Source organism: Phacochoerus africanus, chromosome 5 (genome assembly GCF_016906955.1).
Source record: "Phacochoerus africanus isolate WHEZ1 chromosome 5, ROS_Pafr_v1, whole genome shotgun sequence".
Classification (NCBI taxonomy): Eukaryota; Metazoa; Chordata; class Mammalia; order Artiodactyla; family Suidae; genus Phacochoerus; species Phacochoerus africanus.
In genome coordinates, this window is record NC_062548.1 from 36409247 (window position 1) to 36436211 (window position 26965).

Below are 26965 nucleotides of genomic sequence, written 5' to 3' on the forward strand. Positions count from 1 at the left end.
GAGTGTGCCATGATGAGCCTTTTTTTTTTTCCTAAGAAGTGTCTCAAGTGCCACACAGTCAAGGAACCATGGACAGTAACACAAGCAGTTGCATCTGTGTGGACGGGGGTGGGGCATGAACTTGAATGCAGCATAATTTTCAAATTCCAAACATAGTTTGCAAAAGCGTCGAAGTCACAACACCCCGCACGCACATGCTTTTGCATGAAGTTCTCAGCAACTAGAATTGTTTCATGCTTGGGTCGAGTGCCTTTCATTCTCAGTGTGCCTGATGGGGTCGGTCAGCTCCGAGATGAGCTCACTCTCTGTACCCTGCAGGAAGGTCACTGCCACCCCTTCCTGTTTCCCTTGATCAGAAAAGTCGAGAATGTAAATACTGAATAGGAAACTGTCCAGTTCTGTTTGGAGAGAGCTTAGTAGACCAAAGCCTTACTGCTTTGGAAAGGAATTTTTCTTATTTCCTAAAAATGAATGGCAGTCACAAGTGGAGTAAGCACCTCTGTAGCTGGTCCAAAGCAAGCACTCAGTTCACTCAGAAGGTAAAGAAAGCGGCAAAGGACGTGAGCTGACGGCTCGTAGGAGAGGAAATGGAAAGACTGATAACTTGCAGCAAGGCATTTTTCACAGCGCACATGCTTATGTTATTTTTAGTGAAAAGATATAAAAGTGTACATGTGTTTCGGTAAAATATAAGTTTACACACACACTGGGTTAAAATGTGTGCAGAGGGAAGGTGTCCAAATGTTGACAATGGTGTTGGAGGAGTGAGGGTTACAGGCGGTGAGGGGGGTGCCTCTTGTATGTTTTTTATGTCCTTTGCACATTGTCCGAGGAGAGCACATGGTATTTTATAATCATAAAAGAGAAAAACTATCCGAAAGAACTTGTCTTCTGCCTCAGTGCACAGCCTGGGCCTCCTGCTCCTGGCAGGGCCGGCCTTCCTGTGCAGGTGCATCTGAGAACCACTCTGTGATACTGCAGAATGCAGGTGCCTGGGCCAGCCTGGCCGGGAGATCAGAAAGGGGGTGGGAGAATCACCCCAATGTGTCCCCTGGGAAGGACCTAACTCCTCCCTCAGTGTTACAGCCCCTTCTTTGGAGCAGGTCCCTTTTGTCTCCTTCTTTGTCATCTTGTATTTGGCCCTTTACATGCTCGAGTGCATAAGGAAGCCCCTGGTGAATTTAGAGAAGAGTCAACAGTGGGCCCTCGCACCCCCTGCACTTCCCAAAAGCTTACTGTTCTGGAAGCAGTTTATCGATGCTCCATGTCCTCGCCACTCCTGAGAGGTGGGGAGGCATTTTAGCACAGCCGTCGGGTAGGTTCATGGAGGCTGCTCCAGAGATTCGCAGATGATGCTCACCAGGGTCCTTTTCTGCCCAGTAATGGCTCCACACACTGAGGGGTCTTGGCAGCTCTGTGCGGCCATGCTTCCCACCGACTGTCCTTGACGACCAGTTTGTGCCGCAGAGCTTGGTGGCAGATCCGGCCTCTGCGTGTTTGTCCTCGCCCGCTCTTCAAAGGGCCGCGCTGTTCTTAGCTGTCAATTGAATGGCTGGGAGGCCCCACTTGAAGGCTTCCGTGCTGAGAAAACTAGGCTTTAAAGGAAGATGTGATTATACAGTTACCCCAACAATTTAAAAGTTTTTCCATTTACCTGAAAGTTTCCATAAACATAAAATGGGGCATATCTGGTTTTAATTTTTTTCCCTGTGATTTTTTTTTCCATAGGGAAAGGGCTACCCTTTGCTAGTACCCCTTTTGTCTTTTCTTGGGTATTTGGTCACTGGATGTATGTGTGGAGAGCATGGGCAAGCTTTTCATGAGGGGTTTCTGGTTAGTTTCTCTAAGGAACAGTGTGATTTTTTTAAAGCTCCAGTCACTGAGCCCTCAGGTAACTGGTGCAGTCCTCGCAGGCGTCCTGTGAGGTAGGTGAGATTCTTATGACGCCCTTTACAGACAAGGCAGTGCAGGGCCACAGAGGAGCCATGCGTCCAGGTGTTCTTGTGACGGAGCAGGACCCTGGAGGCCCCGAGAGCCCGTGCCCTTCACGGATCCACTCTAACGCTTGACGCGGTCGCCCCGCTCACGCACAAAGCTGGCGGTTTTGATTTGTTGCGGCTGGTGGCGTGTGCTTGCAGGGGGATGTATCTGCGGTAGACATTTTGGTCATCGAATGAATGACAAGTGCCAAAAAGGAGTTTTCTCCATGAGGATTTGCAGCAAAGCTTTAGGGAATAACCCCACCCCCACCCCCTGTTCCTTCCTTTCTCTCTGCTCTCAGGGCCAGGCAGCCTTAGTTCCTCAGAGACCCTTGGGTGGTCTGTTTGTCAAGGCTCGGGGTTCCAGTAACACCTTCCCCATTGTGACAATAAAATGTGTCTCCAGATGTTGCTCAGTGTCCCCAGAGGGGAGGGGGTGCAGTCACCCCAGTTGAGAGCGCCTGTCTTGGATAACCTGTCAGAAGTGCTTGCTGAAGAACCGGGCTGAGTGTGTGAGGTTTTTCCCATCTCCCCATGCACGGTGGATGGCCGCTGCAGTGACGGGTGGCAGCCCTGCTCCAGGACACCCTTCCTGGCAAGCCCCTGGGCCTCAAGAGCACACGGAGGCCCCTCCGCCCGCACTCCCAGCACCCTGCATCCCTGGCTTTAGGCCCGGCCAGCCGGGAGCTCTTATCTTTCTTGGAAGGTTGTGAACAGAAACCAAGCTTTGTCCTCGGGAAGAGACACAGCTTTGATTGAGATCAGTCACCTTCACTGCAGAACCAGCATACGGGACATCCTCAGCCTGGTAGAGCATTTTTTGTCAGAAGCTGTTTTCTGTGCTGCCTTTCTCTTGGCAGGAAACGAGCAGCCTGACCTTCGGTGGCAGTCTGGCTTTGGACCAAGGATGTCCCTGTGACTCTCACCTTAGACTCCTTTCCCTTTCTCTCCAGAAAGGATCTGAGCGTGAAATACCCCGAAGACCTTCCCATCACCCTTCCAAACCTGCTGAGGTTCATTCTGCATCACTCGGACCCTGCTTCCTCTGCGCCCCGGAACCCGGCTCACCCTCCTACCAAAGAGTGTCTTCAGAGCGAGGCCGTCCTGCAGCAGGGCCACATCTCCCACCTGGAGCGGGAGATCCAGAAGCTGCGGGCGGAGATCGGCACCCTGCAGCGCGCCCAGGCGCAGGTGGAGGCCCGGCTCGCGAGTGCGCGCAGGGACGAGCACCGGCTGCGGCAGCAGCAGCAGGCGCTGGAGCGGCAGCACGGGCTGCTCCGGCTGCACAGCCAGCAGCTGCAGAGCCTGTACGAGCACAAGACCCGGGAGCTCGAGGAGGTGGCCCGCAAGCTTCAGGAGCTGGCCGACGCCTCGGAAAACCTGCTCACCGAGAACACGTGGCTCAAGATCCTGGTGGCCACCATGGAGCGGAAGCTGGAGGGCCGGGACCGGCCGCAGGACCGCGCGCCCTCGGCCCACCCTGAGCCCGCGGGTACCCCGCGACTGCCCGCCGGCACCCCTCCGCCTTCTAACGTCAGCGCCACGCTGGCCTCCGAAAGGAGCCAGGAGAACAGGACAGACTAACTTTGAAATGACATGACGAAATCAGAGGCGAAAACTGTACATTGGGAATATATTTATGCAAATTTTATTGAAATTTATTGTAAATAAAGATTTTCTCAGTGGTCTAGAAAATCACCTTGAATGTCATTCAGCCTTTATTGAACAGGGATGACATCCCTTCCACTTATTGCACAAACTTGGTAGCTTTGAGGCAAAAACAGTAGCACAGTCCATTTGAAGATGTGTCTGAAAAATTAGTCCGTATTTTAGTGGCTCAGTGTCGAGTTCCCTCCCCACCCCCCTCCTGTTGCTTCTGCGGTGACAGGCAGGATGAAAGGTTAACTTGATTGACGAGTCAGAAAACTGGGATGCAACAGTCGGGCTATTCAGAAAGAATTCCATGAGAGGTCATAACTTAACTAAGCCATTGGAGTGTGTGGCTCTGGTGTCTAAGCTAAAAAAAGTAGCTATTGAGAAATAAGAACAGTGAGAGCTATTATGTATGGTTCACCAGTTCTGCAGGCACTTTCTCTTTTCCCCAGAGACCCCCACCGTGCCCATGACCCTCGCCCGCACTGCCGCTGTGTCGATGGGCCTGATGCAAGTGGCACAGGTGGCGTGGGATGAAGACCCTCCAGGAGTGAAACTAAGGAGAAAGTGACGCTTCGTCTTCTCAAAACCGAAACTGCCCTGGCACGGTCAGAAGTTCAAGGCGGGTCTGGCAGGCAACTCAGAGTCACACTCACGGGGACTGCAAACGCCAGTCCCGGGAGCTCCTCAGTCCCTCGGGTGAAGGACAGCCAGCCTCAGGTGTAGGCTGCCAGCTGCAGAAAGGAGAGGTAGAACGCCTGAGGTTCTGAAACGCGAGGGCACTGGAGCAGGCGGCCTACATCTTCCCTGTTTTCCGGGCGCCCTTCATTCGAAAGCACCCTTTCTCTCTGCCTTCCAGTTGGCACCTTTAAAACCCCTGTCCCTCCTCCCACCCACACCCTGGTCCTGGGCACCCCAGCCCACTGGGCCTCTGCTGGTCCCGGAGGCCCCCAGGTGGGGACCAGAGGCATTTCCTCCCCTGCACTAAAACCTGGCTGCCTCCCACGGATGCCTTAGCAGCCCACCTGGGCCTCAAGCCTGCCTTCAGCTCAGATTGCCTAACTAGCTCCCCCTTCCCCCAAGCGATCACTTAATGTCAACCCTTAATTTCGGGGTATGCTGCTAAAGTGTTCTCTAAGCTCCCTCCTAGGGGTTCTAGAAAGTAGATTGGTTCAACATCTTTTTAGAGATTTGGATGAGGCCAGACGAGCTGCCTTCAGTCTGACCAGAAGGCCAGAGCTTGGGGGGTGAGGGTAAGGGGTAGGGTTGGGGGGGCAGCCCCGGGCCACCTGGGAGCTTCCTGCCCGCACTCCTGGCAGGCCAGAGTCAGCCTTCGGGCCCAGCCAGGGCTGGCCTCCAGCTGACTCCCAGGGATGTGGACACAAACCACATTTTAATCACAATAGGGTAGCATGTGCTGTCAGTGGTGGGATTAAGAACTAAGTGAGTTCACCCAAGCAGACACAAGGATAGAGATGCGGGCTCGGGGTCACTGGCCCGAGAGCCCCCCAATTCCTCGCCTTTGCCAACCTGAAACTCTCTGCAGCCCCCTCCTCTGGGCACCCACAGTGCCACTGGCTGCTGGGGGCTTCCTGTGTCCACGTGCACATGAGAAATGACTGTCCCCCGCACTTGGCGCTCTGACAACAGGGTCAGGGGACCCTCTTGGGTGAGGAAACTGAACCCAGTCCCCAGCAGGTGGGGGAGAATCTGAGAAAAGGGCAGGGGGAAGGAACCGAGCCCCCTCCCCCCACTCCCCTCCAGTGCAGAAAATACTAAATACAACAAACAAAAGCCACAATTTTCTCTGTGCTGGGCCAGCTGGGTTTTGGATACAGACAGGTAGCCATGGCGGGTCTGGTGTTTTCTAGCGAAGCCTGCGCGCCACGTACACAGAAAACTGGCTGGGGACGGTGGGTGGGGGTGGGGTGTTTAGCATGCTCAGGACTGCGGGGGCCAGAAACTGCTCTGCCACCAGGACACCTGGCAGCCTCAGGACTCGTACCCTGACTCGTCCTTCACCGGCTCCCAAGCGGCTGCAGTAGCTTCCTTGCAATGACTCCACGAGCAACAGGAACTGGCATTGAACGACCTAACCTACCAAAAGGGGGAGGGGTGTGCTGCTGCTCCATCCCCTGCTCACCAACCACCCCAATGGGTCAGCTGCGAGACCTAAAACCAACATGTCACGTCCGCTACACACACACACACACACACACACACACGTATATTAGAGGCCCCGGCCAAGTGCAACGTGGGCCTTACACGTCTAAGACCCTCCCCTAGAGCCCCGACTCAGCTCAACGTCGGTATGGCCAGTCCCATGTGCTCTATACGCTATTTTTAAAAATCAGCAAAAGAGGCTTAAGCACGTGCTTCTGGGGCCTATTTACAGTTCACAGGCTTGTGAGTTGACGCGTTATACAGTAGTAGCTCCATCGAAAACAGGCTCAGCTCAACATTCAAGTAACAAAAGCGCTGCAGGGCCATGAGCCCCAGCAAGGTCAGGCCTGCCCACTGCCTGCAATGGGCAGCCCTGCCAGGAGGCCAAGGGGTCGCCCACGGCCACCGAGCCCTGGCTCGGGACAGCCGGGACCCTGGGAGTCAGTGCATGCGATGACGAAGCCCGGCAAGGCCATGCCAGCAAGTGTCAACCCTTCCTCTCAGACGGCAGCGTGTCTGTGGTCTCGCCCCTCCATGCCTCTCGGTTGGCTGCGAACGGGCCCGGGAGCCTCCACGTCGCGGCTCAGCCATGGACTTCCGGGCCGGTGGGGGTCAGCTTGGCCTTCCTCTCCACGCACGGCCCCTTGGCCGAGTACTGCACCAGCAGGAAGGGCTCCTTGGTCTCGCCATCCCCGACGATGCTCTCCTCGTCCTCTGACTGGCTGATGCGCTGCAGCCGCAGGTAGCACCAGCAGCCCAGGATGAGCGCCCCCAGGGCCGCGATGGCGATGAGGATGACGATGACCGTGACCACCCCGGTGGTGGGGCTGTGGTCCATGATAGACATGGTCAGCGCCTGGCGAGCGCGCCTCGCAGGAAGGCGTTACGCGGGGGCGGCTCAGCGAGGCTGGAACCCAGGCTGGACACCAGAGCCCTGAAAGGCAAGACAAGATGAGAGCTACCGTGGGCAGCGGGACCACTCCCAGGCCCTGGGTGGCTCTTCCACAGGGTCTACTTTTTCATCAGCTCTTAAGCCTGACCGTCCTGCCCTCATCCCTGTGAAAAACAAGTTGGTCGGCCTTGGCTGTGCCTTTGTCATGATGCCACCCGCGTTCTCTCCGCTCACCCCAGCCGCTTCCCTTTATTACCTCCGATACCCTCAGAGCCTCTGCCACCAAGAGACAGTCACCCGCGCTCAGCCACGAACCTGAGAGGCGCCAGAGGGCACCTGAGACCTGCGACCCTGCTGCAGCGGAGGCTGAAAGAGGGTCTGTTTACGGTGTGTGTTCTAGAAGCCCAGCACCACTCGGTGTTCAGTAACTGTTCACAGATTGAAAGGAGCCAGGGCTTCACAATGGCCAGAGATGAGAGACTCAAAGCAGGGAAATGACATCAGCCCCCCTCTCGAACAGGCGACATGTACAGTCTTCTGGAACACCTGTGAGGGTGCAGCCGACGATGACGACGACGGCCTTGGCCCACAAAGGAGCTGTAGCGGGCCCGGCACGGGAGAGCTCTGAGGAGGGCAGCAAGGAGCGGGACCGACGGGCCCTGCCTTCCCCAGGCTCAGCTTCTGGTACAGGAGCCAGACCACAAACGGGTCAACACACCAAACACCTGTCGCTACAAATGCTGACATGTGATGCTGGGAGCAGCGGGGATGATGCCGAACGGGGTGGGGCAGGCAATGCTCAGGGAGGAATGGCCAGCCCCTGAGGAAGAGCGTGTCTGGCAGAGGAACACCATCTGCTAGGGCTCTGAAGGCAAGAGGGCCGCTAGCAAGTGCAAGGAGTCAAGCGCAGCAGCTGGTGGCTGCTGCTGGAGATGAGCTGGTTTGCGTCTGGGTGTGGAGGGGGGTTCGTGCCCCAAGGCTGACAGCTACAGCCCACTGAGGTTGGAGGTGCTGGGTCCCAAGACTTTGCACCTTATCTCTCCTGCCTCGCCATAAACGGAGCGAATAATAGTAACTAACACCAGGTGGGTATGAGGCTGCAGGAGAGCCTAGGACGGGCACAGAGTGGGGCTCAGCTGTCTGAACCCCTTTGTGGGAGAAGACTGACATCGATGCAGGTAGACAGCGCTGGAAGGGGAAGATCTCCCTCCAAACAGGATGGACTCTGCTGTCCTTGAGCAAGGACAGCCTTAATTACAAATGATTCTCATCCACACCAGGGAGTCCCCCGCATCCCCAGCCCAAGGCCAGATTTGCCTGAAAGTCAAAGGCAGCCAAGTCAACGCCCTTGAGTCTGGCCGGGGACCAGGCCCTGGGAGAACCCTGCAGACCCCCAAGTATGGCCCCGCCACCCATGCCTACACCTGCAGAGGGGGTCCCAGGCAGGAGGGGGCGACATCTCTGGAGTCTGCCCCCTTCTGACCACCTCCAGGGTCAAGCTGCTGCTGTCGCTCTCAACAGACTCCCTGGTCCACCTGTGAGGGCCCACTGCAGCCAGGGCCTGTCACACAGAGCAAAGGCCCCAAGTGCTTCGGCTGACCCACAGGACCTGATGTGAAGTGACCCCACCCCCCACTCCTCTCCCACTGACCCCACACTCCCTCCAGGCCTCTGCCCAGCCAGGTCCCCCTGCCCAAACACGCTTTTCCTCTTAACCTTCCTCATTCAGTGGTTCTCAAGTGGGAGCAACTGTGCCTCCCCCCACCCCCCCCCCCCAGACATCTGGCAACTCTGGGGACATTTTTGGTTATAATAATTGGTCGGGGGGAGGTGCTACTGGTATAAAGTGGATAGAGACCAGGGGATACTGCTGAACCTCCCACACTGCACAGGACAGCTCCCAACATCGACAGTGTGGAGGCTGAGAACCCTGCCCTAGCTAACTCCAGCTCAGGGGGAGCCTTCCTGACCCCGAGCTCCAGAAAGCCCTCTTCCTTCTGCACTGCACGCCCTCCCTCCTCCAGGGCACCAGCATCAGTCTGCTTTTGTGTTGGGGCCATCGGGCTGGAACCTGCCTCCCGATTGGGCTGTGTGCACCGATCCTCCTGGCTTCTCCCCTGCCACCCGGCAGGGCTGCCCTCAGCTCCTACAACCCTGCTCAGCCTGTCCTCTCGGGCCTCCAGATGGGACAGGTGACCTCCCCCAACCCAAAGCCTGAGGACTGCAGTTGGGTGAACCTGTCCTGAACCCCAGGCTCTTGTCCCTCTAGGGAGCATGCCCAACTGCCCAAGTGCCTCCCCACCTCCCCCTCTCCACTGGCGCCCCATCCAGGGCCTGCCCTCCGGCTGGGCTCCAGGACAGGAAGGCAAGTCACTATCAGTTCGGAAGGGGAAGTGTGTCTGTTTGGGGAGGGGGGTCGGGGACAGGAAGTAGGCAAACAATAGCTGCATGACCTGGGGAGGGGGGACCCCAGGGGCCAAACCAGCTGAGCCTAGGAAGTGCCCCCGAGTCCTGGGGGAAACCAGCAGACCAATGAGCAAGCTGAAGCGGAGGCAGCCCAGCTCCAAGGGACCCTCTGCGAGGAGTCTGCGCCCCACCCCAGGCCAGGAGGAGGGGTGGAGCCAGGTGACCAGGCCACCTGTGGTCCCTGCCCCCTCCACCCCATGTGTGTATTTGTTCCTTCATTCACTCGGCAAGTATTTTCTGCAAATGGAGCTTTTAAAAACCTGATGCCATCGCCCCCTGCTCCCCTGCTCGGAAGGCGCCCTGGCACCGGCACCAGGGAGAATCCAAATTCCCTGCCTCGCCAGCTTCTTCACCTCCCCCCAACCCCGCCTCCGCCTCAAGGCCTCTGCACTTTCTGTTCCTTCTGCCTGAGTGTCCTTCCCTGAGTGTCCCGTGACAGGCTCCTTCCTGTCATCTGGGGCTTTCCTGGATGGTGCCTCTTGGGGGGCTCCTGCCCAGAACCCCCAGGCTCCAGAGGCCCCCGCCCCGCACTGGCCATGGCCTTGTCCTCTTCCTTCGAAGCTCCTTGAAATTTTCTTGGGTTCGGGAAGGTGTTTCCCTGGCTGGCGTCCCCTTCCCGCAGGGCCGTCTGAGCCTGGGGAAGAGGAGGGCACTGGCCATGCTGCCCACTGCTGGGTCTCCAGTCCTGTCACCGGCACACAGCAGGTGCTCAATAAACGCCAACTGCTCCAAGCCCTGAGAGGTAGCAGTGAGTCAGAGGAGAGCCTGCTCGAGTGGGGAGTCTGCAGCCCTGAGCCAGCCCCCAAATTCTGAAGCCACCCCGAGTCTCCATGCCCGCCCTAACACTCAAGGGAGCTGAAGGCCTGTGTGGGAGGACAGGCCTGGGTGTGCACGTGGGTCCTGGGTGGGCCTGGCTCAGCCTGTGAAGGGGCGGCTGTCCCCACATGTGCCATGGGGAGGGGAGAGGAGGGAAGAGGCCACTGAGATGCAGATCCCAGAGGAAGCCGAAGCTGAGAACCCCCCTGGCCTGGGCTGACCCCACCCCTGCCTCATCTCTTCAGGGCCCCCCTTCTCCCCCTCAGAGCTAAGGTGTCTCCTGCCAGTCGGCTGACCCTGCATCCTGATTCAGGAAAGCCCACTGTGCAGGACCGGGAGGACCACAGCTGGGGCTGGGAAGATACCCAGGATGGCAGGTGGGTCACCTGGGCCCCCTCAGGACAATCATCAAGGTCATTAACACACAGCCCGTACTGTCACCTCTGCCTCCCGGTGAGCCTAGGCTGGCGCTGCTCACTCTCACCACCCGCGTTTCACAGATGGGGAAGCTGATGTGGGGGAAGCATGATGGACTGTCCAAGACGGAAGGAAGGAAGATGGGCCCCCGGAAGTGGGACCCAGCAGAACAAAGTTGGGGCGGGGGGGGGGGAATCTCCAAGCACAGAGGGCCGGATCAGCCTGGGGGCGGAGCACAGCAGCGCTTGTGGTCTCTGGGGGTGGACGGTGATGGGCCACACTCCCCTTGACCTCTGTAGCAGCTCCTCGCCAGCTCCTTCAGTGAGGACAAAGGCTGGCACTGGAAGCCCAAGGCCATTTGGACCCCCTCAAACATAGAGTGCCCATCCTCCACCCTCCCTCTGCCCTCCTGCCTCCCTTGGATCTCAGTGCTCCTGGAGAAACAAGCTCCAAAGCCCAGCCTCGCAGTCTGCAGACACCAGCTCTCTGAGCTCCCCACCCTCTGCCCATCAATGGGTTCGAAAGGACAGTCCTTGCCTCAGCCACCAGTGAGCTGAGGGCAGGCATCTCCCACTGTCCCACTGCCACAGCGTAAGGTCTTCTCCAGTGCAAGGTTGGGAAGCCCAGCGGGGCCCCAGCCAGCAGCAGAGCAGGGTCCCCTCCTTTGCCCCATCCCCATCCCTCCACTCACTGTCATGAGTGGTTCCGACTCCATCAAGCAAGCTGCCCTTAATGGCCTCAGTTTCACAGCCTGCAAAGCGGGGACAAGGTCTTGCCAGGCTGTGGAGAAGCTGAGAAGCAATAAGAAATGTGAAAACAGAAGGGCTATGGGGCCACCAGGTTTGTGTGTCATCAGGCATCTACCTTCCTGGGTGCCACAGGGAGGGAGGACAGAAGACAGACAGTGAGCCCTTAGGGGCACCCCTCATCCCCTGCCAAGGACCTGCTCCCATGAGGGTACAGAGCCTGGTCCAGGCCCAGTGCCACAAACAGCCCCTTCCTCAGCAACATGCTGCCACCTTCTTCTCACTTAACTGGGCACATCACGAGTGTCGCCCTGCCCAGCTGGACACCTGCTTACCACCCTCACCCTGCCCTTGCCTTTACCTTCTGGGGCTGTCCTTCTTACAGGGGACCAACCACCCCTGCAGGGGCTGCCCCTCAGGGTTAAGCCATGCCCCTTCCACCAACAAAGCCATCTGTCAGTTATGCCAACAAACCAGGCTCAGTCTCTTTGAGGGACCCCAGTTCACTAACCAGAAACACTTCCTGCCCGATTTCTGATTAGAAACCTACGATTGTAGGGCGGGTGGGGCACAAGGCTGCAGGTGGAGCATCTGTCCGTGCCAGGCCTGAGCAGGCCCTGGGACCCAAGGACACATCACACAGGCCCCATTCTCCAAAAGCCAGGGCAAGAGACGTGGGGACACAGATGGGAGATCAACAGTGACTGGGCTGTGCCCAGCTCTGCAGCCACTGTCATCTGACCCTCCACCACCCACCCATTACACCCGGTCCTCTTGAAGAGGAAACCGGCATGGTGACCCCCTAGATTCCCCTGTGCAAAAGAGGAAGCTGGCACAGGCAAAACCCCAGGGACTGCCCCAAGGTCAGTCCGGGTCTCCTGTGCCCCCACCCTGTGAATCAGCCATGGGTCGTTCTCACAGAATGCCCCAGGGTCAGCTCATTTGCCCAACAACTTTGGTAATATCCGCAGATGACCGACAAAAGTTGGCAATGATTACTATGTGCCAGACACTGGACTAAACACTTCTCACAGATCACCTTCTTTCAGGCTCAAAACAACCCTAGAGTCATTACTATGCCACTCGGCAGATAAAGAATCTGTGGCTCAGACAAGTTAAGTCGATTGCCCAAGGTCACACAGCTCAAAAGTAACTGCGCAGGGATTCAAACCCAGGCAGCCTGGATCCAGAATCCCGGACTTCAATACGGATACTAAAACCTCATGTTATTGACAACCCTCCCTCTTCTCACTCCCGTGCCTGAGGGGTCAAGGGGGACAGATGAACCCCAGTTCCCCTCCATTGGAGCAGGCTGGGTGACTGGGACCCAGAACTCTATGCTGGGGACACTGAGATGACAAGCGCCCGCACAGCTCCCGAGTGCCAAGCGCGAGCGACGTGCAGGAAAGGTGCCAGGCGCGCTCCACGCACGTCTCATTTAACCTGGCCAGGCGCTTCCGTCGTCTCCTCGTCTCCTCGACACTACCAAAGAGCTAAGCGAGGCTGGAGGGAGGAAGGGGTTGGCCCAGGGGGCGACAGCTGGAGGGGAAAAGACAGCTGGAGAGGCAACTCCAGTATGCTCGACTGGAGAGGGGGGGTTGGGGGAACGGGGCACCACGAGACCCAGTCATGCCCACGCCGCGCAGTCACTGCCGACGGAACTGGGCACCAAACACCGCAACCCGTCCTCAGTTTCTCCACCAGCGAATTGGGCGCCAGACGTTGCCAGGACCCCCACCCGTACCCCATGGAGTCCTCCTGACCACCCCGGGGGCTGCCAGGAACCCGCCTCCAGTTATTTTTAAAAATCCCTAAGTGTACCGGGGAGCCCTGAGGCCGGTCTGGGGCGCGGAACTGTGGGCCGCGATGGGGGACATGCATCGTGCAGGGGAAGACACCCGCTCCCCCGCAAAGCCGTCGCCGCCCCCCGACGCCTCCTTTGTCCCGACCTCGCCGCAGCTCAGCGGACAAAGAACCCCCGCCCGCGGGCGCGGCCCCCCGGAACAGACCCTCCCCCCCAAGCCGCGCCCCCGCCCGAGCTGCCCCTCCCCCGCCTCAGAGACCCCTCGCCCGCGGCCGAGCCGCCCCACGCGCGCCCCCACCCCATCCGGGGCTCTCCCTTCCCCTCCTACAGCCTCCCGCCCAGCTTGAGCGCACTGTCCACCCGGCGCCCCGCTCACCATGGCGCCGTCCGCAGCCCGGCCCGATCGCCCCGCAGCAGCCCGGCGGGCCCGGCTCCGCCCGCCAGCTAGCCAGGTCCCGCCGCCTCTCACGGTCCGGACGCAGAAGCCCCGCTCTGCGGCGGGCGGGGCGTCTCCGGCTCCGCCCCGGACGGGGGCGTGGCCCTCCTGGCGAAGCCAATAGGAGCTCGCGCTGGGACGGCTGGGCGGGCCGGGCCGGGATGGGGTCACGTGCGCGCGGGGCGGGGGCTGAGCGCAGCTGGCATAACTGGGGGCGGGGGGCGGGTTCGGCCGCAGCGCGCGCGGATTGGGTGGGTGCGGGGCCCCGGGCCGGGAGCCCTCCTTCCGTCCCCTCGTAGGCTGCTCGTACTGCCGCCCGCTTACAGAGGGGAAAACCGGGGCGCTCAGCAGGTAAGAGTGTGGCGTGGTGCCCGGAAGCAGGGAGCGGCAGAATCCTGGGCAGGAGCAAAAGAGAGGAGGACCTCTGAGTTAAACGTCCTTCCTTGGGGAGAGAGCGGGTCATTCACTCGCTTCTTAGTTTTTAATTCATCATCCATCCATCCATTCAACATTGATAAAACACTGACCATGCGCTGCGTGCCCCAGTGCTCACGGGAATGACCACGAACGAGACAGACAAGGAGCCTGCCCTCAGGGAGCTCTCATTCTGCTGCAGGCTGAAGCTGTGGGCAATTTGCAGCCCCTTGGCCTCTTACAGTCGTGGCTATGAACGTAATAACCCCGCGAGTAGGACCCTCACCAAGTGCCACGCCCTGTACTGACCTCCCAGCGCATTTCCACGAGATAGCTGAGAAAGGAAGAGCTGTTCGTTTTGCAGTTGAGGCTTCAAAGGGCTGAAGTGCCCCAGCCCACATGTAGTGAAGGCAGGATTCAGGCAATTACAGACGGTTAGTCCACTTGTTCACTCAAGAAGCCAGTCCAGCAGGAGGACACTCCCCCTGGTGGCCCGATGGGGGCCCATAAGAGGGGCGGGGGGGGGGGGCGTTCCTTCAAGGCCTCTGTGGCCCAGGCTGCCTGGAAGGCAGGAGTGTGCAGGTGGAGCCCCTCATCCTGGGAGCTGGGAGTCTTGGGTGGGAATGTCTTCGCCAGCCTCAAGCAAAACCTTCTGGGAGAAGGTGGAGGGCCCAGCTCTCCAGGCCCTGGAGGCCAGGCTCACCTTACTCCCTCCGCTCTAGCTTCGCGGGTTTCGCCATCCTCTTTCCAAGGCACGAAGCTGTTTCCCATCCCTGGGCCTTTGCCTGTGCTGTTCCCTCCCTCATCTCCACCCAGCACAGTCCCCTTTGAATTGTACACTTGCAAGTGCCTGTGATGTGTGGGTATTGAATGAATGAATGAATGGGCAGACTGCACCCTAGCCACGTGGCCAGGACCAGGAGATGAGTTGAGGGTTAAGAGTGGACAGAGAGGCAGAGGGCTCTCCGGTTCCAGGCTGGCTCCCCAGAGGCCAGAGCCAAACAGCACAGAACAGCTCCCGAGTCTGCTCAGCGCTGCCCTCAGGGCCTCCAGGCCTCCTGCCCCGCCAGCCACACCTGGGAGCCCAGGGTGAAAGGTGGCAGGGTCTTCCCACAGAGCCAGTTTCGGTGGCCGCTGTGGTCTCAGCCTCAAGTGGCCAAAGACCTCATTAGTGGTGAGGACATGGGAGGGGCAGGCTTGGAGCCCCAGAGCCAGAGCTGACAAAGAGATGACAGGAGAAGCAGGGACACTTTGGGGGAAAAGATTCTGGAAGGAAAAAATGGTGAGGGGGGAACGCAGCATAGCATAGAAGGCGAGAGTCAGACTGCCAGGTTCCATGCGGCCTTTCCTACTGGCTGGCTTTAGAAAAGCAGCCAAACCTCTCTGTCCCACAGTTTTGTCATCTATAAAAAGACAACTGACTTTGGATCTTGGGCAACTGACTGTATTTCTGTGAGCCTCGGGCTCCTGGTTTTCACAGGGACAGCCCACCTCTGGGGGGCTGGGAATAGGTCACCTGAGCCCAGCCATTCACTTTGCCCAGAGTTGCTTCGGTACCATCAATAGCAATGAATAAAGAGTAACAGCGACAAACCCCATTCTGGGCACTATATGTGCATAAATGCATTTTAACCCCCATGTTACAGATGGGGAAACTGAGGCACCGAGTGGCCCATGTGCACAGAAATCACCTGGGGGAGATGGTGGTGGTGGTAGCGGTAGGCGGGGGCAGGGTCTTGTTAAAACGTAGATTCTGACTCTGCCGGTCTGGGCCTGAGGTTTTGCGTTTCTCACAAGCTCTCAGGTGGTACTGATGGTTTGGGGACCACACTTTGAGCAGCAAGGGGCTAAGGTATTTGCTAGAGATCACAGGTGGTGAGCACCAAACCCGGGTTCAAGCCCTGCACTTAAGCTCTCCCCAGGCTGCCTGCCCCAGCCCCCACTTTCTCCCCTGCAAAGAGGCAGGAAGTGCAGCTCCCCTCCCCAAGCCCGTTTCCTCTCTAGGGGCCCCTACCACCTCCCTCCATGGGTGACATCTGGCCCATAGAACCTCCCTGCCCCCAGCGTCCCAGGGGTCCTCCTTGTCCACAACATGAAGATTTTCAGATGCTCATTAGCCAAGAAGATAATTAAGGGCAAGGGATGAGCTCACCCTGGCTCCCCGGGGCTTGCTAGGGCCCAGCTGGGCCTGCCCTGTGTCAGCCTGGCCCCGTGCCTGCTTCCCTTGGGGCGCCGGGGGGGGGGGGGCTGGCACAGGGAGGGGCCTACTAGAGAGTGGAGAGGCCTCACCCATCCTTGGGGAGACTCCAGCTGGGCCTCCCTGCCCAGCCCATGGCTCTTAGGGTTCCAGGCCCAAAAATGAAATGAAAACTGCTTGGCCAGAGGGAGGTTCCCCAAAGGTGAGAGGTGAGCCACTGGTGAGTTCTGCCGGGGTGAGGTTAGGTGGGACACAGAGAGGGCTCTGAATCACACAGCAATCCTGGTCAAAGGGAGAAATCCTGCCTTACTGGTAGGCGGCTTTACCATCTCTCTCTGTCTCTCTCTGTCTCTCTGTCTCTGTCTCTGTCTCTGTCTCTCTCTGTCTCTCTGTCTCTGTCTCTGTCTCTGTCTCTGTCTCTCTCTCTCTCTCTCTCTCTCTCTCTCTCTCTCTCTCTCTCTCGTACTGGCTTGGCCCCCTTATGATTGGGAGGGAGCAGACCTCCGGCCCACGGTCTTGGGCAGTGCACACTCGAGCTGGCATTTAGATGATGTTGTTTTTCTGCAGTTGATGTTACTTCCTATTTTTGGCACAGATACTGCTTTTCCATGTATGATACTGACATACCCATTCCTTTTTATTTATTTTTTATTTTTGTAATTTAAAAAAGTTTAAACATTTTTTTTTCGCCTCATCTGTGGCATGTGGAAGGTCCCGAGCCAGGGATTGAACCTGCGTCAGAGCAGTGATGATGCTGGATCCTTAACCACTAGACCACCAGGGAACTCCCCATTCCTTTTTAAATCAGTCTATTTAGGGGGGCAAAAACATTAGTGAGTTAACTTAAAAGCAAAATGCAACAGAAGTGGAGTCCCTGCTATGGTGCAGTGGGCTCGGCGGTGTCTCTGCAGCGCCAAGAACATAGGTGCTATCCCCGTCCTGGCACAGTGGGTTAAAGGATCCAGCATTGCTGCAGCTGCAGCCAAGGTTGCAAGTGCGGCTCAGATCTGATCCCTGGCCTGGGAACTCTACCATGGCCGAAAAAGAAAAAAACAAGTGTAACTGAAGTAACTAGAGACGGTCTGAGGAATTGGAGCAGCGAGGACAGTGGCAGATGAGTGGGAACCTGCCGGAGGTGAACCAGACAGCAGCCCACAGCCCAGTCCTCTCACTGCAGGGCCAAACAGAGCCCTGGATTGCGGGGACAGAGATATCCGCTGCGCTTCTGTGTCCAGTGGGAAAGTCCAGGTGGGTTGTCAGGTGTTAGGTATCAGAAAAGTCCAATTTGGAGTTCCCATCGTGCCCAGCGGAAACAAATCTAACGAGTATCCGTGATGATTCGGGTTGGATCCCTGGCCTCCCTCAGTGGGTTAAGCATCCGGTGTTGCCGTGAGCTGCGGTGTAGGTCACAGACGCAGCTTGGCTCCTGGGTTGCTGTGGCTGTGGCCTGGGCTGGCAGCTGGAGCTCCTGTTCGACCCTCTAGCCTGAGAAGTTCCATGTACTGTGGGTGTGGCCCCCAAAAGCAAAACCAAAAAAAAAAAAAACAACCCCAGAAAAGTCCACCTGAGTTGTCATGTTGAAGGGAGCCTGGGCTGACTCTGGCTTCATTCCTGGGATTTGTGTTAGAAGCCTGATGAAGGGCAGACTCGCGGGGCCGCTCCCTGCCTGAAGGCTGCCTGCCTTTCCACGTGCAGTCCTGACCCCCCCCCCCCCCCCGACACACACACACACACACACACACATACACCTGAGCCCTGGAGCCCCTTCCCCCTCACTGAATCGTTCTTGTACTCACTCAGTTTTACCTTCATTCCACCCGTCTTTATGGAGCACCTGCTGTGCGCCAAGCACTGTGCTGTGCCCTGGGGAGACAGCCATGGATCGGCCAGGGCTATCTCAGCCCTTCTGGGCTCTACATTCTCCTGGGGGGAAGACAGATGATAAACACAGAAATGCGTACACCGTAGGGCTTGTCAGGTGCTCTGTGTGCTGTGGGAAAGCGGCCAGAGAGTAAGGTGAGAGGAGAGTGTGGGTAGGGGGCTCGCGGAAGGTGCTTCCTGAGCTGGGATGCTTGCAGCCTCTTCTTGGCCCCAGACAAACTCACAAACGTGGAAGTGGGGAGATGATGCGTCGTGCAGGGATCCCTTTTATTTCGATGGTTAGAGAATTTGTTAGGGAGCTTCCAGTGCAGAGAATGGTGGACTGATCATAACCCAGATCGTGGGTAGTCTCTTCTTTGGTCCTTGCATGACTTGCTTGCCTTAAAATCTTCCATGGTTCTTGTAACCACGTGATACACACCAGCGAACCCATCGATCAACAGCTGGGACCCGAACAATGTCCAGCATCCAGTCGTGAGGTCTCCCCTTCGCACCCCCACCGTGGTCTCCATCATCTTGGATCCTGTCTTCATTTCTCCCTGCTTTTCTTCTTGAACGGTTTTTATTATACCGACATCCTCGAAGTATATTTTTTACGGTAGTTTCTTCTAACTGATGTTATTAAAAGGATATATTAGCTTCCCAGGGCTGATGGAAGAAATGACCACAAATTGGGTGGCTTAGAACAATAGAAATGTATTCTCTTGCAGTTCTGGAGGTTACAAGTTCAAAATCAAGGTTCCCTCTAGGCTGGAGGGAAGGATCTGTTCTCTCCTGGCTTTGGGTGGGTGCCAGCCATACTTGGCCATCCTTGGCTTGTAGGTGCCTCACCCTAATCCCTGTTTAAGATGTAGTCTCAGGAGTCCCCGCTGTGGTGCAACAGGATCAGCTTCATCTCCACAGCACCAGGACGCAGGTGCAATCCCTGGCCTGGCACCGTGGGTTAAGGATCTGGCATTGCCACAACTGCAGTGTAGGTTGCAACTGCGGCTGGATTTGATCCCTGGCCTGGGAATTCCATATGCCATGAGGCAGCCAAAGACAGAAAAAAAAAATTTTTTTAAAGATATATTCTCAGAAACTTTCAAGTGTATAACAGATGATTAATAGTCACCATGCTGTACATTAGATCCTCAGAACTTGTAACTGAAAGTTTGTACCCTTTGACCCACGTCTCCCCATTCCCCCCCCCCGCCCGCCGCCACCAGCATTCTCTTTTCTCCTTCTATGAAATCAGCTTGATTTCTTTCTCTTCCCCATAAAAGTGTTAAGTGTACAGAATTTGTCTTCCTCTGTCTGGCTTATTTCACTTAACATATAGTGGAATAACATTATATTATATTTCTATCGATATTTCTAGGTATCTCTCTATATTTCTGCCACATTTACTTTATCATTTATTTAGGGCGTTCCATATCTTGGCTCTCGTGGGTGATGCTGCCAGAAACATGAGAATGCTAATATCTTGTCAAGATTTCATTTCCTTTGCATATATACCCAGGAGTGAGATTTCTGGATCATAATGCTAGTTCTATTTTTAATTCTTGGAGGAACCTCCATCCTGTTTTCATAGTGGCTGCTCCAATGTACATCCCACCGAAATACACAAGGATCCCCTTTTATCCACGTTCTCACCAACCCTTGTCTCGTCTTTTTGATGATATCCATCTTAATGGATGTGAGGTGGTGTCTGGGATTTTAATTTGCATTTCCCTGATGATTAGCAATGTTGAGTACTTCTTCAGGTACCTGCTGGCCATTCGAATGTCTTCTTTGGAAAAATGTCTATTCAAGTCCTTTGCCCTTTTCTTTGTTGTTGTTGGCAGCATCCACGGCATATGTAAGTTCCAGGTTCAGGGATCAAACCCGTGCCACTGCAGTAGCCAGAGCCACTGCAGTAGCCAGAGCCACTGCAGTAACAACTCCAGACCCTTAACCCACTGAGCCACAAGGGAACTCCTATTTATTCTTTTTTCCTTTTTTGCTACTGAGTTGTGTGAGTTCTTTATATATTTTAGGGTACTAACCCACCTTATCAGATATCTGGTTTGCAAGTATTTTCTCCCATTTTGTAAATGCCCTTCTCATTTTGTGGGTTGTTCGCTTTGCTAAGCAGCAGCTCTTTCGTTTGATGTTTGATGTAGTTTCGCTTGTTTATTCTAGCTTCTGTTGCTTTTGGTGTTTTATCCAGGAAATCATTGCCAAGATTAATGTCAAAGAGCGTGATCCCTGTGTTTTCTTCTAGGTTTCAGGTTTGATCTATTTCGAGTTAATTTTTGCGAGTGGTGTAAGGCAGGGGTCCAGTTTCACCATTGGGCAGGTGGTTGTCCAGTTCTCAGCTCTGTTTATTGGCGAGAATGTCCTTTCTCCATTGTGCAGTCTCGTCACCCTGTCAAAAATCAGGTGACTGTGTGTGTGGGTTTATGCCTAGGCTCTCTATTCTTTCTCACTCATCTCTGGGCCTGTTTTTATACCAACATGTTTTACTGTAGCTTTGCAATGTAGCTTGAAATCAGGAAGTGTGATTTCCACACTATGTTCTTTCTCAAGGTTGCTTTGAATACACAGGATCTTTTGTGGTTCCATACAAATTTGGGGGTAGTTTTTTTATTTCCATGCTGAAATTTTTGTTTCCTTTCTCAGCTGTACCCATGACATAGGGAAAATCCTGGGCCAGGGATTAAATCCGAGCTGCATCTACAGTTTATGCAACAGCTGCAGCAATGCCAGATCCTTAACCTGCTGTGCCACAGCTGGAACGCTCCTTCATCTATATTTTCTACTACATGTTCTGAAGCTTTGTTTTTGACATTTACGTCCCTAGTAGAGCATCGTTTCATCGTATTATGTTTACCTGTAATTCCTACTAAAAATTTTTAAGTGTTTTTTCTTTTTAGGGCCGCAGGTGCAGCATATGGAGGTTCCCAGGGTAGGGGTGCAATCAGAGCTACAGCCGCCAGCCTGCGTCACAGCCACAGCAACACCAGATCCAAGCTTTGACCTACATCACAGCTCATGGCAACGCCAGATCCTTAACCCACTGGGCGAGGCCAGCGATCCAAGCCAGGTCCTTGCAGACACTATGTTGGGTTCTGAACCTGCTGAGCCACAGCAGGAACTCCACCTCGGAATTCTTAAGAGTGACTCTTTAGGAGTTCCTGTCGTGGCGCAGCAGAAAGGAATCCAGCTAAGAGCCATGAGGTTATGGCTCATCCCTGGCCTCACTCATCGGGTTAAGGATCCGGCGTTGCTGTGAACTGTGGTGTAGGTCACAGATCGTGAGTTGTTGTGACTGTGGTGTAGACCGGCAGTTGTAGCTCCGATTCAGCCCCTAGCCTGGAACCTCCATATGCTGTGGGTACAGCCCAAAAAAAGAAGAAAAAAAAAAAGAGTGACCCTCTAACAGATACAATGCAATGAAGAAATAAAAAATTAGGGACGGGATCCCTGTAATTCTCCAGTTGTCAACATGTGGTCTCCAGCATCGCCTGGGAGCTTGTTGGAAATGCACGTCCTCGGGCCCCCGGCCAGGCGGGCTGGATCAGGAACTCTGGAGGTGGAGCTGTGTTTCAGCAGCTCCTCCAGGCAAGTCTGGTGCACACATGAGTCTGAGACTCACTTTGATGACACAGGTTGCTGTGTTGAGCTGTTCCATTGGAGGGGCCCATGAGGCAAGGAACTGAATGCTGCCAACATGTACTAAGTGAACTTGGAAGTGGGTCCCTCCCCAAGTCATGCCTGTAGATGAGACGCCTACAAAGGTGCCTGCTAGGGCTCCCTGGTTCCTGATGCGCCAAGGAAAAACCACCCACACTGCCCTGGGCCCCCTGCCAAGCCCCAGCCCCACTGCGCTGGCCCCCCTGGGGGAAAGGGTTGGATGGTGTCTCCCGCAGGTCCTGACTTGTCATGGTGGGGAGACGGGAGGGGAGCGAGGCAGGAAGGCAGCTCTGGGTCCTGAGCATCTCCACCTGCTCCTGTATCCTCTGCCCCCTTCCTCCTTCCTTGCACTGCAGCCACATTCGGCCACCGCGGTTCCCTGACACCTCCTGTCTTCTCCCTTCTTCCTTTGCACAGGCTGTTCCCATGGCTGTTCCCTTCTCTCTCGTTTCAGACTTCTCCACACTGTTCAAGACCCTGCCCTGGGGAGCCCTCCCTGCTCTGTGGCCACTGCCCAGCCCAGGTCTCACCATAGCGTCTGGTCCCCAGCAGGCTGAGCCCCCTGAGGCTCAGGATCAGGTCTGTGCCGACTTTGCAGCCCGGAGACAGTGGATTCTCAGTAAACGCTTCCTGAGAGCAAAGACATGAGGGCTGGAACCTGGCTCCCCTGCATGCAGACTACATCTGCCAGGTGCGGTGCTAGGAGAGGCAGGTAAGAGAAGGTTCCGCCTCCCAGCACGTTTCCTTCTAAGGGGAGGCAGAGGCTAAACAAATATATATGACCACCCTGAACAGTTCCTGAAGGCAAATAAGTGACAGTATGTGGAGCGGGATGTGACCTTGACCAGGGTTTGAGGTTTCCTGAAAGAAGCCGTGTTTGAGGCCTGATCTAAAAGCTGAGCAGGAACAACTACCCAGGGAGCTCCCGTTGTGGCTCCATGGGTTTTTTAGGGCCATGGATGTGGCCCTAAAAAAGACCCCCCCCCAAAAAAAATCATGAAGTTGAATTTCAGAGAGGGATAAATGCTCCAAGGAGTGATGCGATGGAACCAAGGGGGAGGGTGGGCTGGGGGCTGCAGGGGGCGGGGGTCAGGGTCATGCAACCTCTGAGGATGCAAAGAGGTAGTGGAAAAGCATTGCAGCTGGGGGGAACAGTCAAGGCAAAGTCTTGAGGTTGGACGAGAGACCAGGGGGCTGGAAGGGGAAGTCGTGGTGGGAGAGGGGCCCTGGGGGTGGAACAGGCCTGGACGGCCCTGGGGAGCTTAACCCTGGGGAGGCCTGGGGGGTTTCAGGCAGGAGTGATGGGCTCCATTCCCCCTGACCTGCCAGAATCTCCCTTCTCGCTCATTCTGGAAACCCCCTCAGCCCCAGTTCCCTATTTCAGCCCTTTCCAGCCTAGCTGCCTCCCTCACCCCCGTTACAGGTACTCCCTGGGCTGGAATTTCCCAAGATCTGCCGTCTGGGAGGGGAACGAACACTGGTGACCATCATTGTCAAGGCCACGGTGCGTGGACCGCCGACCCTGTGCCCCGCCTCATGCTGGACACTGTGACCTGGCCCCTCAGCCCCTCACTAGGACCCTTCAGGTTTTCCTGCCCCGTTGTGCAGGCCACGAGACCTGGATGCAGAGTGACTTGCTCACGGCCATGTGCCCAAAGGCAGGAGCCAAGACTGGAACCCAGCTCAGGCGTATCCTAAAGGCTTGTCAAATCCTACTGGAGCCTGGGGACAGTTTTGTACAAGCGGGAGTTCCAGATTCTTCTGCCTCTTTCCCACTTGCCTCCCTTCACTCCCCCCACCCCCACTTTGGTAAAGGTCGCCGCCAGCTCCCTGGTTGCTGAGCCTGATGCTCCAGAACCAAGCTGCCCCCTCTCCTTGGCTGCCCCCTCTTTCAGGGGCCAGTCCTGAAGTGCCACTCTGATAGGCCTTGTTGCAGCTTCGCTACCCAGTGTATCTGGCTAGGGGTTCTCTCTCCCATCTCCTCCCCCCGCCCCCCTGCCACCTTTTTTTTGAAGATAGGGCCTCTTGTGAGGGACCAGACAAAGGGCTTCTTTTTCCTCTTTTTTTTTTTAGGGCTGCACCTGCAGCATATGGAGGTTCCCAGGCTAAGGGTCAAATCAGAGTTGTCGCTGCTGGGCTACACCACAGCCACAGCAATGCCAGATCCAAGCTGTGTCTGTAACCTACACCACAGCTCACGGCAATGCCAGATCCTTAACCCACTGAGTGAGGCCAGGGATCAAACCTGTGTCCTCATGGATGCTAGTCAGATTCATTTCCGTTGAGCCACGTTGGGAACTCCCTTCTTTTTTTTTTTTTTCTTTTTAGGGCTGCACCTGCACCATATTGAAGTGAAATTCCCAGGCTAGGGGTCACATTGAAGCTGCAGCTGCCAGCCTACGCCGCAGCCACAGCAACACCGGGTTCTTAACCCACTGATCGAGGCCAGGGATGGAACCCACATCCTCATGGATACTAGTCGGGTTCGTAGCCTGCTGAACCACGGCAGGCACCCCCTCTCCCTCTTCCTCCCTCTTGAGAAAAAAAGGACGAAATTAAATTGTGGCGAGTTATCATCGATCTCGAGAAAGCCGCACTGAGGTCTGTGGGCACCTTTCTTTGAAGATGCACCTCACATGGTTACAGTGGATAAGGGGGCGCTGGAGGCCAGGCCAGCTGGCCGGTCCCTGGTGTCCTCATAGAATATCACAGGGCGGGCCAGCTACTCCCACCCTAGAGCCGCCTAGGGAGGTGGCGGCCCCCACAGCCCACCCCTTCAGCCATAAGAGACGCCATGAGGGGCTCACTGCCACTACCCTGCCTTCCTTGAAGCAGTGTCCTCCTGGGGAGGCCATGTTCTAAAACTGCCTGTGGTGATGGGTGCGTAACCCCATGAAGGCACCAGAAACCACTGACTTACACTCTTTAAATGGGGGAATTGCAGAGTGGGTGAATTATAGCTCCATGTATCTATTTGAAAACACACACAACGCAGTTCCCCGGTGGCCTAATGGTTAAGGACCCGGTGTTCTCACTGCTAAGGCATGGGTTGCTGCCGTGGTGCGGGTTTGATCTCTGGCCCTGAACTTTTGCATGCTGTGGGTGTGCCCCCCAGGAGAAAAAAAACCACACACACCCTTAATCTAAGTGTCCTGTGTCTTCCCCAGGGAGGCCAGACAAATGAAATGTGGGGAAAAAAATCATGACAACACTCAAATATTACCTGATAGGGACAATCAAAGCTAACAATTTCTTTTTCTTTTTTGGCTGTGCCAGCAGCATGCAGAAATTCCCAGGCCAGGGATAGAACCTGTGCTACAGCAGTAACCAGAGCCACAGTGGTGACAACGCTGGATCCTTAACCCACGGTGCCGCCAGGGAACTCTCTGGGCTAACACATCTTTAGTGCTGGTGACATGCTGTTAACTGCTATGACTCTCACCCCAGCTCTGTCAGGCAGACCTTATTATGTTCCCCCTTGACAGATGGGGAAACTGAGGCACACGGTGGGTAATACGACTTGCCAAGTTCACATGAAAAGACATGTCAGGGCAAGATTTAAGCCCCAGGAGTTCCTGTTGTGGCTCAGCGGGTTAAGAACCCAACATAGTATCTGTGAGGATGCAGGTTCCATCCCTGGCCTCACTCAGTGGGTTACGGATCCGGCGTTGCCCTGAGCTGTGGTGGTGGTTTCAGACGTAGCTCAGATCCCGTGTTGCTGTGGCTGTGGTGTAGGCTGGCAGCTGTGGCTCCAATTAGATCCCTAGGCTGGGAACCTCCATGTGCTGTGGGTGTGGCCCTAAAAAGAAGAAAAAAAAAGATTTCAGCCCCACCGTCTAGCTCCAGTACCCTCTCATCAACCCCAGACAGAGACAGCGGTAAGGAAGATACCCATATAATATCAACAAGTGTCCCCACTAGTGGTTCCTCCATGTTCCTATCAGCATCAGTGACCCACAGGCTGGTCTAGTTTCAGACAACACCCCCCCCTTTTTTTTTTTTAACTGGAATCATGTGAAGCATATCTTTTGAGAAAGATGCAACTTCCTCTAAATCATCTTGTTTCAGCTCTACCCCTTCCTCTGCCCCCCCCTGCCCCCCCCCCCCCACTTCCCCACATACCCCTGCTGGATTCTTCTATTGCACATCTTACTGTCCTATCATTTCATTCATAAATTCTGCAGAATGCATCTCTGTGATAAGACCTCTTCTCCACAATCACATTTTCGTTTAATTACCACTTTCATACCCACGAGAGGTTAATGATTCAGTAACATCCTCCCAAGTCGACCCCCACCCCCGTTGTTTCCGAAATGTATTAATGAGAACTTGGGCCAAATCAAGAGACGATGTCCATACATTGCATTTGGCTGGGATAGCTCTTAAATCCCTTGTACGCTAGAAGGATTCTTTTTATTTCCTTGACGTTTAGTCGTGCAGAAAGTGTGAGATCCTGGCTCTTTGGCATTGATTTGCTGCCTCTTAAACGCCCTCCAGCAAAAACGGGAAGGGTGGTGGGTGGAGGGGGTAGCGGGTGATGGGAGCCTGGCCCAGCCTCCGGGCCTGGTGGAGAGTCTGGTATTTCCACCTTGCTGGTCATCTGGAAAGAGATAAAACTGGGCCTTGGCGGAAAGGAGCCGCACATTGATGTTGGCAGCAGCTAAATACATGCATTTGTCCGTTTTGTCACAAATGCTGTCAATACTACCTTTCAAAGCATATCTGGGAGTTCCCGTCATGGCGCAGCAGAAACAAATCCGACTGGGAATCCATGAGATTGCAGGTTTGATTCCTGGCCTCGCTCAGTGGGTTGAGGATCCGGCAACGCTGTGAGCTATGGTGTAAGTGGCAGACATGGCTCAGATTGGGCATTGCTGTGGCTGTGGCTGTGGCCGGCAGCTGTAGCTCTGATTCGACCCCTAGCCTGGGAACCTCCACATGTTGCAGGTGCGGTCCTAAAAAGACAAAAAAGATGAAAAGAAAAAAAACCATCTCTGAAACCTTCCCTTTTTTTTTTTATTACTCAAATGAATTTATCACATCTGTAGTTGTATAATGATCATAACAATCTGATTTCACAGGATTTCCATCCCACAGCCCAGGCACATCCCCCCACCCCCCAAACTGTCTCCTCCGGAGACCATAAGTTTTTCAAAGCCTGTGAGCCAGCATCTGTTCTGCAAAAAATTTCAGTCTATCCTTTTCTCAGATTCCGCATGTCAGTGGAAGCATTTGATGTTGGTGTCTCACTGTATGGCTGACTTCACTTAGCAAGATAGTTTCTAGGTTCATCCATGTTGCTAAAAATGCCAGTATTTTGTTCTTTTTAATGGCTGAGTAATATTCCATTGTGTATATGTACCACATCTTCTTGATCCACTCCTCTGTTGATGGATATTTAGGTTGTTTCCATGTCTTGGCTATTGTAAATAGTGCTGCAATAA

The 26965-nt window shown here is 55.4% G+C and overlaps 2 protein-coding genes and 1 long non-coding RNA gene across 5 annotated transcripts in view; 2 read left to right on the forward strand and 1 right to left on the reverse strand.

Moving 5' to 3' along the window:
• TXNDC11 (thioredoxin domain containing 11) overlaps positions 1–3689 on the forward strand; it is a 69389-nt gene extending 65700 nt beyond the window's left edge. For both annotated transcript variants that reach the window (XM_047780487.1, XM_047780488.1), the window contains one exon: positions 2933–3689. In XM_047780487.1, the coding sequence (XP_047636443.1) occupies positions 2933–3563 (631 nt within the window). In that variant the 3' untranslated portion in view covers positions 3564–3689. The remainder of the gene's footprint in view (positions 1–2932) is intronic.
• On the reverse strand, positions 3612–13422 carry SNN (stannin). The gene is made up of 2 exons (XM_047780490.1): positions 13313–13422; positions 3612–6729 (listed from the first exon to the last, which is right to left on the reverse strand). The coding sequence occupies exon 2, from the start codon at positions 6640–6642 to the stop codon at positions 6379–6381; it is 264 nt and encodes an 87-aa protein (XP_047636446.1). The 5' UTR covers positions 6643–6729; positions 13313–13422; the 3' UTR covers positions 3612–6378.
• Positions 13423–13619: 197 nt separating this feature from the next.
• The window catches only part of LOC125127465 (uncharacterized), a 38118-nt gene continuing 24772 nt past the window's right edge, over positions 13620–26965 (forward strand). The window contains exons 1-3 of one of the 2 annotated variants that reach the window (XR_007134939.1): positions 13620–13723; positions 21976–22233; positions 22945–23585. This is a non-coding gene — a long non-coding RNA (uncharacterized LOC125127465). Of the gene's footprint in view, positions 13724–21975; positions 22234–22944; positions 23586–26965 lie in introns of those variants that run through there. The other variant, XR_007134940.1, reaches the window with a different exon arrangement.

What these genes read in the sequence shown, in the direction of transcription:
- SNN (XM_047780490.1), bottom strand. Translation starts at nt 6,642, where the DNA reads ATGTCTATCATGGACCACAGCCCCACCACCGGGGTGGTCACGGTCATC.